At 34.1% G+C, this 17500-nt stretch overlaps 1 protein-coding gene across 1 annotated transcript in view; it reads left to right on the top strand.

Annotated features, from left to right (window-relative positions):
• The first annotated feature begins 7500 nt into the window (after positions 1 to 7500).
• The window catches only part of LOC133611970 (genetic suppressor element 1-like), a 167964-nt gene continuing 157964 nt past the window's right edge, over positions 7501 to 17500 (top strand). The window contains exon 1 of the mRNA XM_061969175.2: positions 7501 to 7701. Within this exon, the coding sequence (XP_061825159.1) occupies positions 7665 to 7701 (37 nt within the window). The 5' untranslated portion in view covers positions 7501 to 7664. The remainder of the gene's footprint in view (positions 7702 to 17500) is intronic.

Raw genomic sequence — 17500 nt, 5'->3', positions numbered from 1 at the left:
AGTTTTTTTTGTTTTGTTTGTAATTGGTTTTTATTACAGTATGTCTCTATATACATATTTATTTATTTAAAAAAATAAATTTTGGCCAAAGGGGACGCATTTCAATTTCTTACACACACTTGTTATTTCATATGTTGACCAGAGGGGGAGCAATTTTAAAAACGACCCAAAGTCAATGTATTACATACTATTACCTTTTGCACTATATTAATTTATATTATGTGTTGTCAACTTTGTACTTTTTTTTTATGTCATTGCCTGAAATAAATAAATAAATAAAAAATATGAAAAAAAAATCATTTTACTCCAAAAATTTCACTATTTTACAAGAACAGCAAAAACATTGGCAATATTGCGATAAAGGGCAGAATTTTATGTGACAAATGTCGCCATTTTGCATTAAAAAGTGATAATTTTACATAAAAAAATAAAAATATGAGAAATTTTTAAAATTTTATAAAAAAGTCGACACATTGTGAGAAAAAGACTACTTTTAGTTCTTTTTGTTGTTGTTTGTAATTGTTTTTTATTACAGTATGTCTCTATATACATATTTATTTATTTTTTTAAATTAATTTTGGCCAAAGGGGGCGCATTTCTATTTCGTACACACACTTGTTATTTCATATGTTGACCAGACGGGGAGCACTTTTAAAAACGACACAAAGTCAACACATTACCTTTTGTACTATATTAATTTATATTATTATGTGTTGTCAACTTTGTACTTTTTTTATGTCATTGCCTGAAATAAATAAATAAATGAAAAAAAAGATGTCACTGTTTTACAAGAACAACCGAAAGATTGGCAATATTGCGATAAAAGTAAAAATTTTATGTGACAAATGTCGCAATTTTGCATTAAAAAGTAATGATTTTACATGAAAAAAATAATAATTTTGATATGAGAAATTGTTCCCAATTTTATAAGAAAAAAGTCGACACATTGTGAGAAAAAGACTGCTTTTAGTTCTTTTCTTGTTGTTGTTTGTAATTGTTTTTTATTACAGTATGTATCTATATACATATATATATATTTTTTTTAATTAATTTTAGCCAAAGGGGGCGCATTTCTATTTCGTAGACACACTTGTTATTTCATATGTTGACCAGACGGGGAGCACTTTTAAAAATGACACAAAGTCAATGCATTACATACTGTACATTACCTTTTGCACTATATTAATTTATATTATTATGTGTTGTCAACTTTGTATTTTTTTTATGTCATTGCCTGAAATAAATAAATAAATGAAAAAAAACAAAAAACATTTTACTCAAAAAATGTCACTGTTTTACAAAAACAACCGAAAGATTGGCAATATTGCGATAAAAGTAAAAATTTTATGTGACAAATGTCGCAATTTTGCATGAAAAAGTAATAATTTTACATGAAAAAAATAATAATTTTGATATGAGAAATTGTTCCCAATTTTATAAGAAAAAAGTCGACAAGTGAGAAAAAGACTGCTTTTAGTTCTTTTGTTGTTGTTGTTTGTAATTGGTTTTTATTACAGTATGTCTCTATATACATATTTATTTATTTTTTTATATTAATTTTGGCCAAAGGGGGCGCATTTCTATTTCGTAGACACACTTGTTATTTCATATGTTGACCAAAGGGGGAGCACTTTTAAAAACAACACAAAGTCAATGCATTACATACTATACATTACCTTTTGCACTATATTAATTTATATTATTATGTGTTGTCAACTTTGAATTTTTTTTATGTCATTGCCTGAAATAAATAAATAAATGAAAAACAAATAATTTTACTCAAAAAATGTCACTGTTTTACAAGAACAACCGAAAGATTGGCAATATTGCGATAAAAGTAAAAATTTTATGTGACAAATGTCGCAATTTTGCATTAAAAAGTAATAATTTTACATGAAAAAAAAAAAAATTTTGATATGAGAAATTGTTCCCAATTTTATAAGAAAATAGTCGACACATTGTGAGAAAAAGACTGCTTTTAGTTCTTTTTTTGTTGTTGTTTGTAATTGTTTTTTATTACAGTATGTATCTATATACATATTTATTTATTTTTTTAAATTAATTTTGGCCAAGGGAGGCGCATTTCTATTTCGTACACACACTTGTTATTTCATATGTTGACCAGAGGGGGAGCACTTTTAAAAACGACACAAAGTCAACACATTACCTTTTGCACTATATTAATTTATATTATTATGTGTTGTCAACTTTGTACTTTTTTTATGTCATTGCCTGAAATAAATAAATTAATGAAAAAAATAAAAATAATAATTTTACTCAAAAAATGTCCCTGTTTTACAAGAACAACCGAAAGATTGGCAATATTGCGATAAAAGTAAAAATTTTATGTGACAAATGTCGCAATTTTGCATTAAAAAGTAATAATTTTACATGAAAAAAATTATAATTTTGATATGAGAAATTGTTCCCAATTTTATAAGAAAAAAGTCGACACATTGTGAGAAAAAGACTGCTTTTAGTTCTTTTTTTGTTGTTGTTTGTAATTGTTTTTTATTACAGTATGTCTCTATATACATATTTATTTATTTTTTTAAATTAATTTTGGCCAAAGGAGGCGCATTTCTATTTCGTACACACACTTGTTATTTCATATGTTGACCAGAGGGGGAGCACTTTTAAAAATGACACAAAGTCAACACATTACCTTTTGCACTATATTAATTTATATTATTATGTGTTGTCAACTTTGTACTTTTTTTATGTCATTGCCTGAAATAAATAAATAAAAGAAAATTTTTTTTCACTGTTTTACAAGAACAACCGAAAGATTGGCAATATTGCGATAAAAGTAAAAATTTTATGTGACAAATGTCGCAATTTTGCATTAAAAAGTAATGATTTTACATGAAAAAAATAGTAATTTTGATATGAGAAATTGTTCCCAATTTTATACGAAAAAAGTCGACACATTGTGAAAAAAAGACTACTTTTAGTTCTTTTGTTGTTGTTTGTAATTGGTTTTTATTACAGTATGTCTCTATATACATATTTATTTATTTTTAAAAATTAATTTTAGCCAAAGGGGGTGCATTTCTATTTCGTAGACACACTTGTTATTTCATATGTTGACCAGACGGGGAGCACTTTTAAAAACGACACAAAGTCAACGCATTACCTTTTGCACTATATTAATTTATATTATTATGCGTTGTCAACTTTGTACTTTTTTTTATGTCATTGCCTGAAATAAATAAATGAATGAAAAAAAATAAAATAATAATTTTACTCAAAAAATGTCACTGTTTTACAAGAACAACCGAAAGATTGGCAATATTGCGATAGAAGTAAAAATTGTATGTGACAAATGTCGCAATTTTGCATTAAAAAGTAATGATTTTACATGAAAAAAATAATTTTGATATGAGAAATTGTTCCCAATTTTATACGAAAAAAGTCGACACATTGTGAGAAAAAGACTGCTTTTAGTTCTTTTGTTGTTGTTGTTTGTAATTGGTTTTTATTACAGTATGTCTCTATATACATATTTATTTATTTTTTTAAATTAATTTTGGCCAAAGGGGGCGCATTTCTATTTCGTACACACACTTGTTATTTTATATGTTGACCAGACGGGGAGCACTTTTAAAAATGACACAAAGTCAATGCATTACATACTATACATTACCTTTTGCACTATATTAATTTATATTATTATGTGTTGTCAACTTTGTACTTTTTTTATGTCATTGCCTGAAATAAATAAAAAAAAAAAAAAAAAAAAAATGTGTCGCCATTTTGCATTAAAAAGTAATAATTTTACATAAAAAAAATCATGATTTTGATATGAGAAATTGTTCCCAATTTTATAAGAAAAAAGTCGACACATTGTGAGAAAAAGACTGCTTTTAGTTCTTTTTTTGTTGTTGTTTGTAATTATAATAAATGATAAATGGGTTGTACTTGTATAGCGCTTTTCTACCTTCAAGGTACTCAAAGCGCTTTGACACTACTTCCACATTTACCCATTCACACACACATTCACACACTGATGGAGGGAGCTGCCATGCAAGGCGCAATTGTTTTTTTTATTACAGTATGTCTCTATGTACATATTTATTTATTTTTTTAAATTAATTTTAGCCAAAGGGGGCGCATTTCTATTTCGTACACACACTTGTTATTTCATATGTTGACCAGAGGGGGAGCACTTTTAAAAACGACACAAAGTCAACACATTACCTTTTGCACTATATTAATTTATGTTATTATGTGTTGTCAACTTTGTATTTTTTTTATGTCATTGCCTGAAATAAATAAATAAATGAAAAATATGAAAAAAATAATAATTTTACTCAAAAAAAGTCACTATTTTACCATAACAACAAAAACATTGGCAATATTGCGATAAAAGGCAGAATTTTATGTGACAAATGTCGCCATTTTGCATTAAAAAGTAATAATTTTACATAAAGAAAATACAAATTTTGATATGAGAAATTGTTCCCAATTTTATAAGAAAAAAGTCGACACATTGTGAGAAAAAGACTGCTTTTAGTTCTTTTGTTGTTGTTTGTAATTGTTTTTTTATTACAGTATGTTTCTATATACATATTTATTTATTTTTTTAAATTAATTTTGGCCAAAGGGGGCGCATTTCTATTTTGTAGACACACTTGTTATTTCATATGTTGACCAGACGGGGAGCACTTTTAAAAACAACACAAAGTCAATGCATTACATACTATACATTACCTTTTGCACTATATTAATTTATATTATTATGTGTTGTCAATTTTGTATTTTTTTTATCTCATTGCCTGAAATAAATAAATAAGTAAAAAATAAAAAATCATTTTACTTAAAAAATGTCACTGTTTTACAAGAACAACCGTAAGCTTGGCAATATTGCGATAAAAGTAAACATTTTATGTGACAAATGTCGCAATTTTGCATTAAAATTTAATAATTTTACATGAAAAAAATAATAATTTTGATATGAGAAATTGTTCCCAATTTTATAAGAAAAAAGTCGACACATTGTGAGAAAAAAAACTGCTTTTAGTTCTTTTTTTTGTTGTTGTTTGTAATTGTTTTTTATTACAGTATGTCTCTATTTTCATATTTATTTATTTTTTTTAATTAATTTTGGCCAAAGGAGGCGCATTTCTATTTCGTACACACACTTGTTATTTCATATGTTGACCAGAGGGGGAGCAATTTTAAAAACAACCCAAAGTCAATGTATTGCATACTATTACCTTTTGCACTATATTAATTTATATTATGTGTTGTCAACTTTGTACTTTTTTTTTATGTCATTGCCTGAAATAAATAAATAAATAAAAAATATGAAAAAAAAATCATTTTACTCCAAAAATTTCACTATTTTACAAGAACAGCAAAAACATTGGCAATATTGCAATAAAAGGCAGAATTTTATGTGACAAATGTCGCCATTTTGCATTAAAAAGTAATAATTTTACATAAAAAAAAAAAAAATGTTATGAGAAATTGTTCCCAATTTTATAAGAAAAAAGTCGACACATTGTGAGAAAAAAAACTGCTTTTAGTTCTTTTTTTGTTGTTGTTTGTAATTGTTTTTTATTACAGTATGTCTCCATATACATATTTATTTATTTTTTTAAATTAATTTTAGCCAAAGGGGGCGCATTTTTATTTCGTAGACACACTTGTTATTTCATATGTTGACCAGACGGGGAGCACTTTTAAAAACGACACAAAGTCAATGCATTTCATACTATACATTACCTTTTGCACTATATTAATTTATATTATTATGTGTTGTCAACTTTGTATGTTTTTTATGTCATTGCCTGAAATAAATAAATAAATGAATTTTTTTTTTATAATTTTACTCAAAAAATGTCACTGTTTTACAAAAACAACCGAAAGATTGGCAATATTGCGATAAAAGTAAAAAATTTTATGTGACAAATGTCGCAATTTTGCATTAAAAAGTAATGATTTTACATGAAAAAAATAATAATTTTGATATGAGAAATTGTTCCCAATTTTATAAGAAAAAAGTCGGCACATTGTGAGAAAAAAAACTGCTTTTAGTTCTTTTTTTGTTGTTGTTTGTAATTGTTTTTTATTACAGTATGTCTCTATATACATATTTATTTATTTTTTTAAATTAATTTTGACCAAAGGGGGCGCATTTCTATTTGGTAGACACACTTGTTATTTCATATGTTGACCAGAGGGGGAGCACTTTTAAAAACGACACAAAGTCAACACATTACCTTTTGCACTATATTAATTTATATTATTATGTGTTGTCAACTTTGTACTTTTTTTATGTCATTGCCTGAAATAAATAAATAAATGAAAGAAAAAAAATCATTTTACTCAAAAAATGTCACTGTTTTACAAGAACAACCGAAATATTGGCAATATTAAAAATTTTATGTGACAAATTTTGAAAGAAAAACTGAACATTTGTGCAATATTTTGATAAAAGTTGGAATTTTACTAGAAAAGCTTAAGAATTTGGCAATTTTATGACAAGAGTCGTAATTTTACTCGACAAAAGTCACAATTTTATAAGAAAACTTTAAAATGTTGGCAATATTATAATAATAATTGGAAATGTACTTTGCAAAATGATGACAAAAGTTTTACTCAAAAAATGTCACTATTTTACAAGAACAACAAAAAAATTGGCAACATTGTGATAAAAGTCAGAATTGTATGTGACAAATGTCACCATTTTGCATTAAAAAGTAATAATTTTACATGGAAAAAATAATAATTTTGATATGAGAAATTGTTCCCAATTTTATAAGAAAAAAGTCGACACATTGTGAGAAAAATACTGCTTTTAGTTTATTTATTTATTTTGTTCGTAATTGGTTTTTAATCTTCATTATTTACTTCAAGTTATTACAGTATGTCTCTTTATACATATTTATTTATTATTTTAAATTAATTTTGACCAAAGGGGGTGCATTTCAATTTCCTACACACACTTGTTATTTCATATGCTGACCAGAGGGGGAGCCCTTTTAAAAGTGACACAGTCAATTTGAAAAAAATCCCTCCTTTTTGGGACCACCCTCATTTTGACCAGCAGGGGTGCAAATGAGACAGTTTTCTTAATCGGGGACCATGATTTATGTTATTACTTGTTCACACCTCCTCATATGGAAGATGCTTTTCCTTCTTGGTGTCTCAAGAAGGGTAGAAATACAAGAACACACACACACACACACACACACACACACACACACACACACACACACACACACACACACACACACACACACACACGTGATGAATCAGCTGTCAGTCAGGCAGCAGTCCAATGGAGTGCTAAGGAGAAGTGCATCAACACCCTCCTCCTCCTCTCACTATCATCCCTCCCTCCCGTCCGTCTCCTAATTCTCCTCCTCTTTTCTTTTTTTTTTTTCTTTTACCACCACCACCCCTCCTCCTCCTCGTCTTCCTCCTCCTCGTCTCGGGCGCCCGCTGTGCTGAGCAGTGTGTGGTGGGACTGCAGGCAGGAGAGGACTAAAGAAGGCGCTGGATGAAGAAGGGAATGTAAAGGCAGGAAGGAGGAGAAGAAGAAGAACGGCGAGCAAGTCTTCTTTGGTCCAGTCCAGAGGGCGAGGAGAAGATCCAGTAGACGGAGGCTGACCTCTGACCTCCTCCTCCGCCCTTTGACCTCCTCCAAGTCAGACATGTACGGACTAAAGACGCCACACTTCTACCTCCAAGGTGAGTGCGCTACTTTCTTCTTGCGAGTGTTCCTCCCTCTCAGTTCCCCCTTCAGGATCTTTGATCCAACTTTTGGCAGGAGGTCACTCCTGTCATAGAGGATCTTTGACTGATGTCCTTCAGCAACCTACTCCTGTTATATAGAGGATCTTTACATGAGTCTTTTTGCAGTTTGTTATTTAAAGAAACTACCCCAGTCATTTAGAGGATCTTTGATTAGTTTGTTTGCAGGAGGTTCTTAAAAACAGCAGAGTACTCTTGTCATATAGAGGATCTTTACATGAGTCTTTTTGCAGTTCGTTCTTACTAAAAACTGCAGAACACTCATGTCAAATGGAGGATCTTTGATTAGCATTATTTGCAGTTGGTTCTTAAAAACAGCAGCTTACTCTTGTCGTATAGAGGATCTTTACATGAGTCTTTTTGCAGTTTGTTCTTACAAAAAAAACTGCAGAACACTCATGTCATATGGAGGATCTTTGATTAGCATTATTCGCAGTTGGCTCTTAAAAACAGCAGAGTACTCTTGTTAAATAAAGGATCTTTACATGAGTCTTTTTGCAGTTCGTTCTTACAAAAAAAACTGCAGAACACTCATGTCAAATGGAGGATCTTTGATTAGCATTATTTGCAGTTGGTTCTTAAAAACAGCAGCCTACTCTTGTCATATAGAGGATCTTTACGTGAGTCTTTTTGCAGTTCGTTCTTACCAAAAACTGCAGAACACTCATGTCATATGGAGGATCTTTGATTAGCATTATTTGCAGTTGGTTCTTAAAAACAGCAGCCTACTCTTGTCATATAGAGGATCTTTAAATGAGTCTTTTTGCAGTTTGTTCTTACTAAAAACTGCAGAACACTCATGTCAAATGGAGGATCTTTGATTAGCATTATTTGCAGTAGGTTCTTAAAAACAGCAGCTTACTCTTGTCATATAGAGGATCTTTACATGAGTCTTTTTGCAGTTCGTTCTTAACAGAAACTACAGCACACCCCAGTCATTTAGAGGATTTGTGATTAGTTTGTTTGCAGTAGGTTCTTAAAAACAGCAGAGTACTCTTGTTCTATAGAGGATCTTTACATGAGTCTTTTTGCAGTTCGTTCTTACCAAAAACTGCAGAACACTCATGTCAAATGGAGGATCTTTGATTAGCATTATTTGCAGTTGGTTCTTAAAAACAGCAGCCTACTCTTGTCATATAGAGGATCTTTACATGAGTGTTTTTGCAGTTCATTCTTAAAAAAAATACAGAACACTCATGTCAAATAGAGGATCTTTGATTAATTTGTTTTCAGTAGGTTCTTAAAAACAGCAGAGTACTCTTGTCATATAGAAGATCTTTACATGAGTCTTTTTGCAGTTTGTTCTTACTAAAAACTGCAGAACACTCTTTTCAAATGGAGGATCTTTGATTAGTTTGTTTGCAGTAGGTTCTTAAAAACAGAAGAGTACTCTTGTCATATAGAGGATCTTTACATGAGTCTTTTTGCAGTTTATTCTAATAAAAACTGCAGAGCACTCATGTTAAATGGAGGATCTTCGATTAGTTTGTTTGCAGTAGGTTCTTAAAAACAGCGGAGTACTCTTGTCATACAGGATATTTGACTGTTGTTTTGCAGTTTGTTCTTAAAAACAGCAGCCTACTCCGGTCATATAGAGGATCTTTACATGAGTGTTTTTGCAGTTCATTCTTAATAAAAACTGCAGAGCACTCCCGTCAAATGGAAAATCTTTGAGCAACATTATTTGCAGAATGTTCTTAAAAACAGCAGCCTACTCTTGTCATATAGAGGATCTTTACATGAGTGTTTTTGCTGTTTGTTCTTAAAAGAAACTACAGCACACCCCTGTCATTTAGAGAATCTTTGATTAGTTTGTTTGCAGTCGGTTCTTAAAAACAGCAGAGTACTCTTGTCATATAGAGGATATTTATATGAGTCTTTTTGCAGTTCGTTCTTACCAAAAACTGCAGAACACTCATGTCAAATGGAGGATCTTTGATTAGCATTATTTGCAGTAGGTTCTTAAAAACAGCAGCTTACTCTTGTCGTATAGAGGATATTTACATGAGTCTTTTTGCAGTTCGTTCTTACTAAAAACTGCAGAACACTCATGTCAAATGGAGGATCTTTGATTAGCATTATTTGCAGTTGGTTCTTAAAAACAGCAGCTTACTCTTGTCGTATAGAGGATCTTTACATGAGTCTTTTTGCAGTTTGTTCTTACTAAAAACTGCAGAACACTCATGTCAAATGGAGGATCTTTGATTAGCATTATTTGCAGTTGGTTCTTAAAAACAGCAGAGTACTCTTGTCATATAGAGGATCTTTACATGAGGCTTTTTGCAGTTCGTTCTTACCAAAAACTGCAGAACACTCATGTCAAATGGAGGATCTTTGATTAGCATTATTTGCAGTATGTTCCTAAAAACAGCAGCCTTCTCTTGTCAAATAGAGAATCTTTACATGAGTGTTTTTGCAGTTCATTCTTAAAAAAAATACAGAACACTCATGTCATATGGAGGATCTTTGATTAGCATTATTTGCAGTTGGTTCTTAAAAACAGCAGCTTACTCTTGTCATATAGAGAATCTTTACATGAGTCTTTTTGCACTTCGTTCTTACTAAAAACTGCAGAACACTCACGTCAAATAGAGGATCTTTGATTAGCATTATTTGCAGTTGGTTCTTAAAAACAGCAGCCTACTCTTGTCATATAGAGGATCTTTACATGAGTCTTTTTTGCAGTTCGTTCTTACCAAAAACTGCAGAACACTCATGTCAAATGGAGGATCTTTGATTAGCATTATTTGCAGTATGTTCCTAAAAACAGCAGCCTACTCTTGTCATATAGAGAATCTTTACATGAGTGTTTTTGCAGTTCATTCTTAAAAAAAATACAGAACACTCATGTCAAATAGAGGATCTTTGATTCATTTGTCTTCAGTAGGTTCTTAAAAACAGCAGAGTACTCTTGTCATATAGAGGATCTTTACATGAGTCTTTTTGCAGTTTGTTCTTACTAAAAACTGCAGAACACTCTTTTCAAATGGAGGATCTTGGATGAGTTTGTTTGCAGTAGGTTCTTAAAAACAGAAGAGTACTCTTGTCATATAGAGGATCTTTACATGAGTCTTTTTGCAGTTTATTCTAATAAAAACTGCAGAGCACTCATGTTAAATGGAGGATCTTTGATTAGTTTGTTTGCAGTAGGTTCTTAAAAACAGCGGAGTACTCTTGTCATACAGGATATTTGACTGTTGTTTTGCAGTTTGTTCTTAAAAACAGCAGCCTACTCCGGTCATATAGAGGATCTTTACATGAGTGTTTTTGCAGTTCATTCTTAATAAAAACTGCAGAGCACTCCCGTCAAATGGAAAATCTTTGAGCAACATTATTTGCAGAATGTTCTTAAAAACAGCAGCCTACTCTTGTCATATAGAGGATCTTTACATGAGTGTTTTTGCAGTTCACACTAGTGTGCCGCGGCACAGTGGTTGAAAAACACTGGTGTAGGGGATCTTTGACGAGTGCGGTATGTTCTTAAGAAGAGATAATCGCTCCTTTCACACACAAAAGAGCAGGGTTGTCAAACTCATTTTTATTGAGGGCCACATTGTAGTTAAGGCTCCCCTCAGAGGGCCGCTTGCAACAACGAATGATGTATGAATTTGCCTATGCATTTGATTATTAAATATATTTTTTACGTACACTGTAAAAAAAAAATCTGTATTTTTTTACAGTAAAAAACGAGCAACTCAATCACCAGAATTCTACTATAAAATGTACAGTGTTTTTTTGCAACATATTATGGGAAATGGAAAGACTTTACCATTGTTTTTATTTTATTCTGGCAACTGGGCTGCCAATTTTTTACCGTTAAAAAAACTGTGATACTCTTTTGCCATTAACAATAAAAATAACAACCACACAGTAATAACACTGGTGGCTCAGTCGACAGAATTTCCCGTAAAAAAAGTGGTAGTTTTTTTCAATTTACATTAATATGCTGTAAAAAAAAAAAAACATAGCAAATTTTACAGCAAAATGTATTGTCATTTTTACAGTGTACAAGTGCCAACTGCTAGCCTCAAACAAATGCACAGATTGTCGTAACATGAAGACGTGCCGCAACCCGTACGTAACCGCAACATAAAAAAAGCACATAACAGCTCCGTTTCAGAAAGAGAGGTAAAACAAAAGTAGTGAACATAAGAAAAAAATGTGATACGTGGTAATGTCGGAGCAGAAATTCACGAAGTTATGTTTTTTAACAGTGGGGGTCTCCTGCTTTTTTCAACACCTGCAGTGAGCAAATTCGTCCAAAAGATGGCACCATAGCACAAATAATAACACCTTTCTGTTCCAATTAGGTTCTGCGCATGTCAAAGTAAAGTTAAAGTTTACTTTAGGTGAAAAACTCGCAACTCAATCACCAGAATTTTACTATAAAATATACAGTGTTTTTTGCAACATATGGGAAATGGAAAAACTTTACCTTCGTTTTTATTTTATTCTGGCAACTGGGCTGCCAATTTTTTACCGTTAAAAAACTGTGATACTCTTTTGCCATTAACCTCTTAAGGCCCAAGCTGTTTGTTTACAAGCTTTTTTTTTTATTTCTCTTTTCTGTTTAGGCTTATAGGACCCTAATTACAAACCCCGTTTCCATATGAGTTGGGAAATGGTGTTAGATGTAAATATAAACGGAATACAATGATTTGCAAATCCTTTTCAACCCATATTCAATTGAATGCACTACAAAGACAACATATTTGATGTTCAAACTCATAAACTTTATTTTTTTTTGCAAATAATAATTAACTTTCATGGCTGCAACATGTTACATGGCCTTTCCTTTTAACAACACTCAATAAACGATTGGGAACTGAGAAAACTAATTGTTGAAGCTTTGAAAGTGGAATTCTTTCCCATTCTTGTTTTATGTAGAGCTTCAGTCGTTCAACAGTCCGGGGGTCTCCGCTGTCGTATTTTTACGCTTCATAATGCGCCACACATTTTCGATGGGAGACAGGTCTGGACTGCAGGCGGGGCCAGGAAAGTACCCACACTCTTTTTTTATGAAGCCACGCTGTTGTAACACGTGCTGAATGTGGCTTGGCATTGTCTTGCTGAAATAAGCAGGGGCGTCCATGAAAAAGACGGCGCTTAGACGGCAGTATATGTTGTTCCAAAACCTGTATGTACCTTTCAGCATTAATGGTGCCTTCACAGATGTGTAAGTTACCCATGTCTTCGGCACTAATGCACCCCCATACCATCACAGATGCTGACTTTTCAACTTTGTGAGTGAAGGTGCACAGCGACAAGTGATGCCCGGTTTACACCCGAGACGCTAAAAAGAGAAAAGTTGATGACGAATGGCGTGTTTTCAACAAGACATGGACTGCCAAGCAACGTTCCCTCGAAGGTGCGCGCCTGTGCAATTGCGCACTGTTCAAGCGTCCTCTCCGCACAGCAAATATATGCCGCGCACCAAATCAAATCCCATCTGAATTCTAAACAAAATAAACACATAATTTATTCTGTGTAACTTTGCAATGCAACTGTGAGTGACAGTGACAACAAGCGGCCCTAACGGTGTTCGTCAACACCCTTCAATTATTGTAACGTCTAACGAGATGCTTCCAGGCCAATAATTATATCGATCACTTTATTGAGCAAAACTGTTTATATTCGGCCATAACCACACCAAAAACATGAGTAAAAAACTTCTATCTGGAAAAACTAGTCATTTTCTGCCGTACAAAGCAACTTGTCATCTGTCACCAACACGCATACCACTAAGCCACTGGTGCATTTAAGGCCACACAAAAAGTCAGACATCTCAAACACCACACAAAGTTACACTATGACTCCTCAGTCATACGTGTGCTTATTTTACTGTCATTTATTATTAATGTTAATTTATTAATATTAATCATGGAATGCTGTTATTAGAGAAAGTTACACACTTCATGCTATGTTTACATTTCATTGTGCAACATGAGGATGTTTAAGGGCAACTAAATGTGATCTCTGAAAGACGTACAAATGATTTCCAAAGCAGTGCTTTTGGTATAAAGTTAAGTTAAGTTAAATGAAAGTGTTATTATTATTATTATTATTATTATTATTATTATTATTATTTATCTTACGGTATATATCAAAAATAATATTGAGCAACATTTTATTGAAATATTGTCGATGTGGCCCTCCAGCAGTGCTCGGGTTGCTCATGCGGCCCCCGGTAAAAATGAATTGCCCACCCCTGCCCTAAAAGGACATGGGGGGAAAACAATTTTTTATAATTTTTTATTTTATTTTATTGATTTTTTTAGACATGTATCTCGTGCGCACGAGATAGTTTCTTGTGTGCACATGTCTAAAAAAAAAAAAGATAATTATAATTTCTTTTTTTTATAACTTTGTAAAAAGTTCCTCGTGCGCATGAGAAACTATCTTGTGATTCATGTCTAAAAAATAAAATGAAATTAAATAAAATTATTAAAAAAAAAAAAATCCCCTCATGTCCCTTTAGGGGCTCCGTAGAAAAGCACAACTTATTGCAAAAATAAATTATTGTTCGCAAAGATGAACACGGCTGTCATGTCCGTCACTGGCATACTTGCCAACCCTCCCGGATTTTCCGGGAGACTCCCGAAATTCAGCGCCTCTCCCGAAAACCTCCCGGGAAGAATTTTCTCCCGAAAATCTCCCGAAATTCAGGCGGAGCTGGAGGCCACGCCCCCTCCAGCTCCATGCGGACCTGAGTGACGTGTTGACAGCCTGTTCTCACGTCCGCTTTCCCACCATATAAACAGCTAATGATGGAGGGCGAGTTCTTGGTTTCTTATGTGGGTTTATTGTTAGGCAGTTTCATTAACGTCCTCCCAGCGCGGTAACAACACACAACAACAGCAGTCAAGTTTTCGTCTACCGTAAAGCAGTTCGTCTGCCGTAAACAGCAATGTTGTGACACTTTTAAACAGGACTATACTGCCATCTACTGTACATGCATATGTGACCCACCCATAATGTGTCACATTTTTTGTGTTGATTTATTTATTTTATTTTGTGGTTTGAATTCGTTTTTGGAGCTGTCATTACACATTTATCAGTATTCACATTGGTCAGTAGGGGGCAGTAGGGCGTTTCTTCCCAATTGAATGCTATCACCTGCAGACCGGAAGTGTCTTGTCATTCTGATGAGCGCGACCAGTCTGTGAACAATTGAAACGTCCTGTGTGCTTTTTCCTCCTGTATAACAGGTTAGTTTTGGTGAATCAACTCACTGAATAATACCCATGTGATCTTTATAAGTTTAAGTACACATTCTGATGGTGGAGCCTAACTCTGAAGTGTTTGTGAGTTGTAGTTTGTATTTGTGAATGAATCCAGTGCACAGCTGCAGTAATCAATACAAAAAGGCGACGTGAGTGCGCAATGTTTGTATAGGAACTTCTGATCCTAATTCAGACTCCCAAATTAGAGCTCCCGTTTTCTTATAGATTTTATAATGTATATTTGTATAATGTGTGTGTTCTGAAATAGTGACAGAGAATGGAACTAGGATTGACAATTCAACCCTTAACTCAACAATGAGTAGATGAGTGTTATGTGTGTGTATATGTGTAATTAAATGAACACTGAAATTCAAGTATTTTATATATATATATATATATATATATATATATATATATATATATATATATATATATATATATATATATATATATATATATTAGAGATGCGCGGTTTGCGGACACAACCGCGGAGTCCGCGGATTATCCGCGGATCGGGCGGATGAAATTAAAAAAAATAAGATTTTTATCCGCGCGCGGGTCGGGTGGATTAATTAGATTTTTTTTTTTTTTTTTTTTTTTTTTTTTTTGCGGGTGGCAGTTAAACCAATTCGGAAATATATATACATAGTTAAATGTTGTTACCCACATACGAAAAACGAGCAGGCACCTGCTACATATGCCACAACAGAAGAAAAAAAAAGAAAAGAGATGGACACTTTTACGAGCAGAGAAGGGATGCCTCGCCGGGGTCCGGGACCGAGGCCCCTTCCCCCGAGAGGGCCCCACCGGGAGCCGTAGCTGAGGCGATCCGCGAGAAGGGCCCGACGCACGTCCAGGGTCACCACCGCGCCCACCGCACCGACACCCCGCCTCGTCCGCCTTCGCCGCGGCCGGCGTCACGCGCAGCAGGTAAGCAGCTTACCTGCCCGCCACCCCCGTGGCCGGGGGCTCGTAACAGGGGTCACTCCGCGCGCTCCGCCCGCGCAGCTTACCTGCCCGCCACCCCTGTTGCCGGGGGCGCGTAACAGGGGTCACTCCGCGCGCAGTGCGCTCACGAAAGGGGTGGGGCTCACCCTGGTTGATATAGAGAGCAGGACGGTGGCCATGGAAGTCGGAACCCGCTAAGGAGTGTGTAACAACCCACCTGCCGAATCAACTAGCCCTGAAAATGGATGACGCTGCAGCGTCGGGCCCATATACCCGGCCGTCGCCGGCAGCGAGACGCGCTTGGAGGTGCGCTCAGCGCGGATCCCATATGATTGCGCACTGGTGTGCGTCTGGGTCATGACAGCGTGGCACGTGAAAGTCTGTGCTGCATTGGATCAGTCTCCTTTCTTTAACAGGCAAAAGCTTTATAACCTCAGTGAGGTTATAAAGCTTGCGCACCAAACACGAAGCAAGGCCATGGTGCAGGAGAACAAAGGACTTCTTTCATTTAAGGTTTGTGATAAACCATCAAACTCATTCGTTAAAAGGACTCTATAGTAATATAAAGCGAATTTTTCTGGACATTATCATGCAAGAAAAGTTTATTTTTGGGACCGCGATCACCGCGTAATGATTTTTAAAGGTTGCATTACAAACATTTAACTGTCCCATGTGATCAGCCAGTGCGATTGGAAGTCCATGCTCAATTATTGCCTCCGTAAATAAAACTTCGGCATTTATCACATCCAAAGAATCTGTTTGGGCGACGAAAAACGTTGAAAGTTTTCTACTTGTATCGCTAGCAACGGCATTAGACTTGTGCTTTTTTGTCCCAACGTGGTCTTTTACATCGCTAATTCCTCCGTGTCCGATCGAAAAATCTTGTCTGCACAAGGTGCAATTCGCGTAGTTTTCACCCTTTTTTTTTTTTTTAATTAATGAAAAACCCGGAATAGGTTGATGAAAACCGTACGAATTACGGGAAAACTGGAGTAGTTGGCAGGCTCACTAATGCCTTGCATCATCTATATTAGATCGGGCGGATGGCGGGCGGGTGCAGTTCTGATCAAACGTTACATCGGGTGGATGGCGGATGGTTGACGACTTTCTGACGCGGTTGCGGATGAAATAAATTGCCTATCCGCGCATCTCTAATATATATATATATATATATATATATATATATGTATATATATATATATATATATATATATATATATATATATATATATATATATATATATATATATATATATATATACATATATATATATATATATGTATGTAATACTAGTGTGGTGTTAAAGAGCAGCAAAAGTGTATTTAAAAGCGTGATTAGAAATCTTAAAAGGAGATCCAAAGTGCAAAACGAGGGTTGTGCTCTGAGACCTTGTGCGTGGGCACAGACAGGTGTGGGCACAGACAGGTGTGGTGCTACCTGAGAAAGGTGCCTGATGGCAGGGTGACGAAGCAGCTGTTAAAAAGAGTGTGAGCGTGGAAAAAAAAAAACCAAGGCGTGAAGGGAAGCGTGTAGAGTGGGAGTGTAACATCAAAGGGCGGGTGGC

Source organism: Nerophis lumbriciformis, linkage group LG08, assembly GCF_033978685.3.
Source record: "Nerophis lumbriciformis linkage group LG08, RoL_Nlum_v2.1, whole genome shotgun sequence".
Taxonomy (NCBI): Eukaryota; Metazoa; Chordata; class Actinopteri; order Syngnathiformes; family Syngnathidae; genus Nerophis; species Nerophis lumbriciformis.
This window is presented reverse-complemented; position numbering and strand designations above follow the sequence as displayed.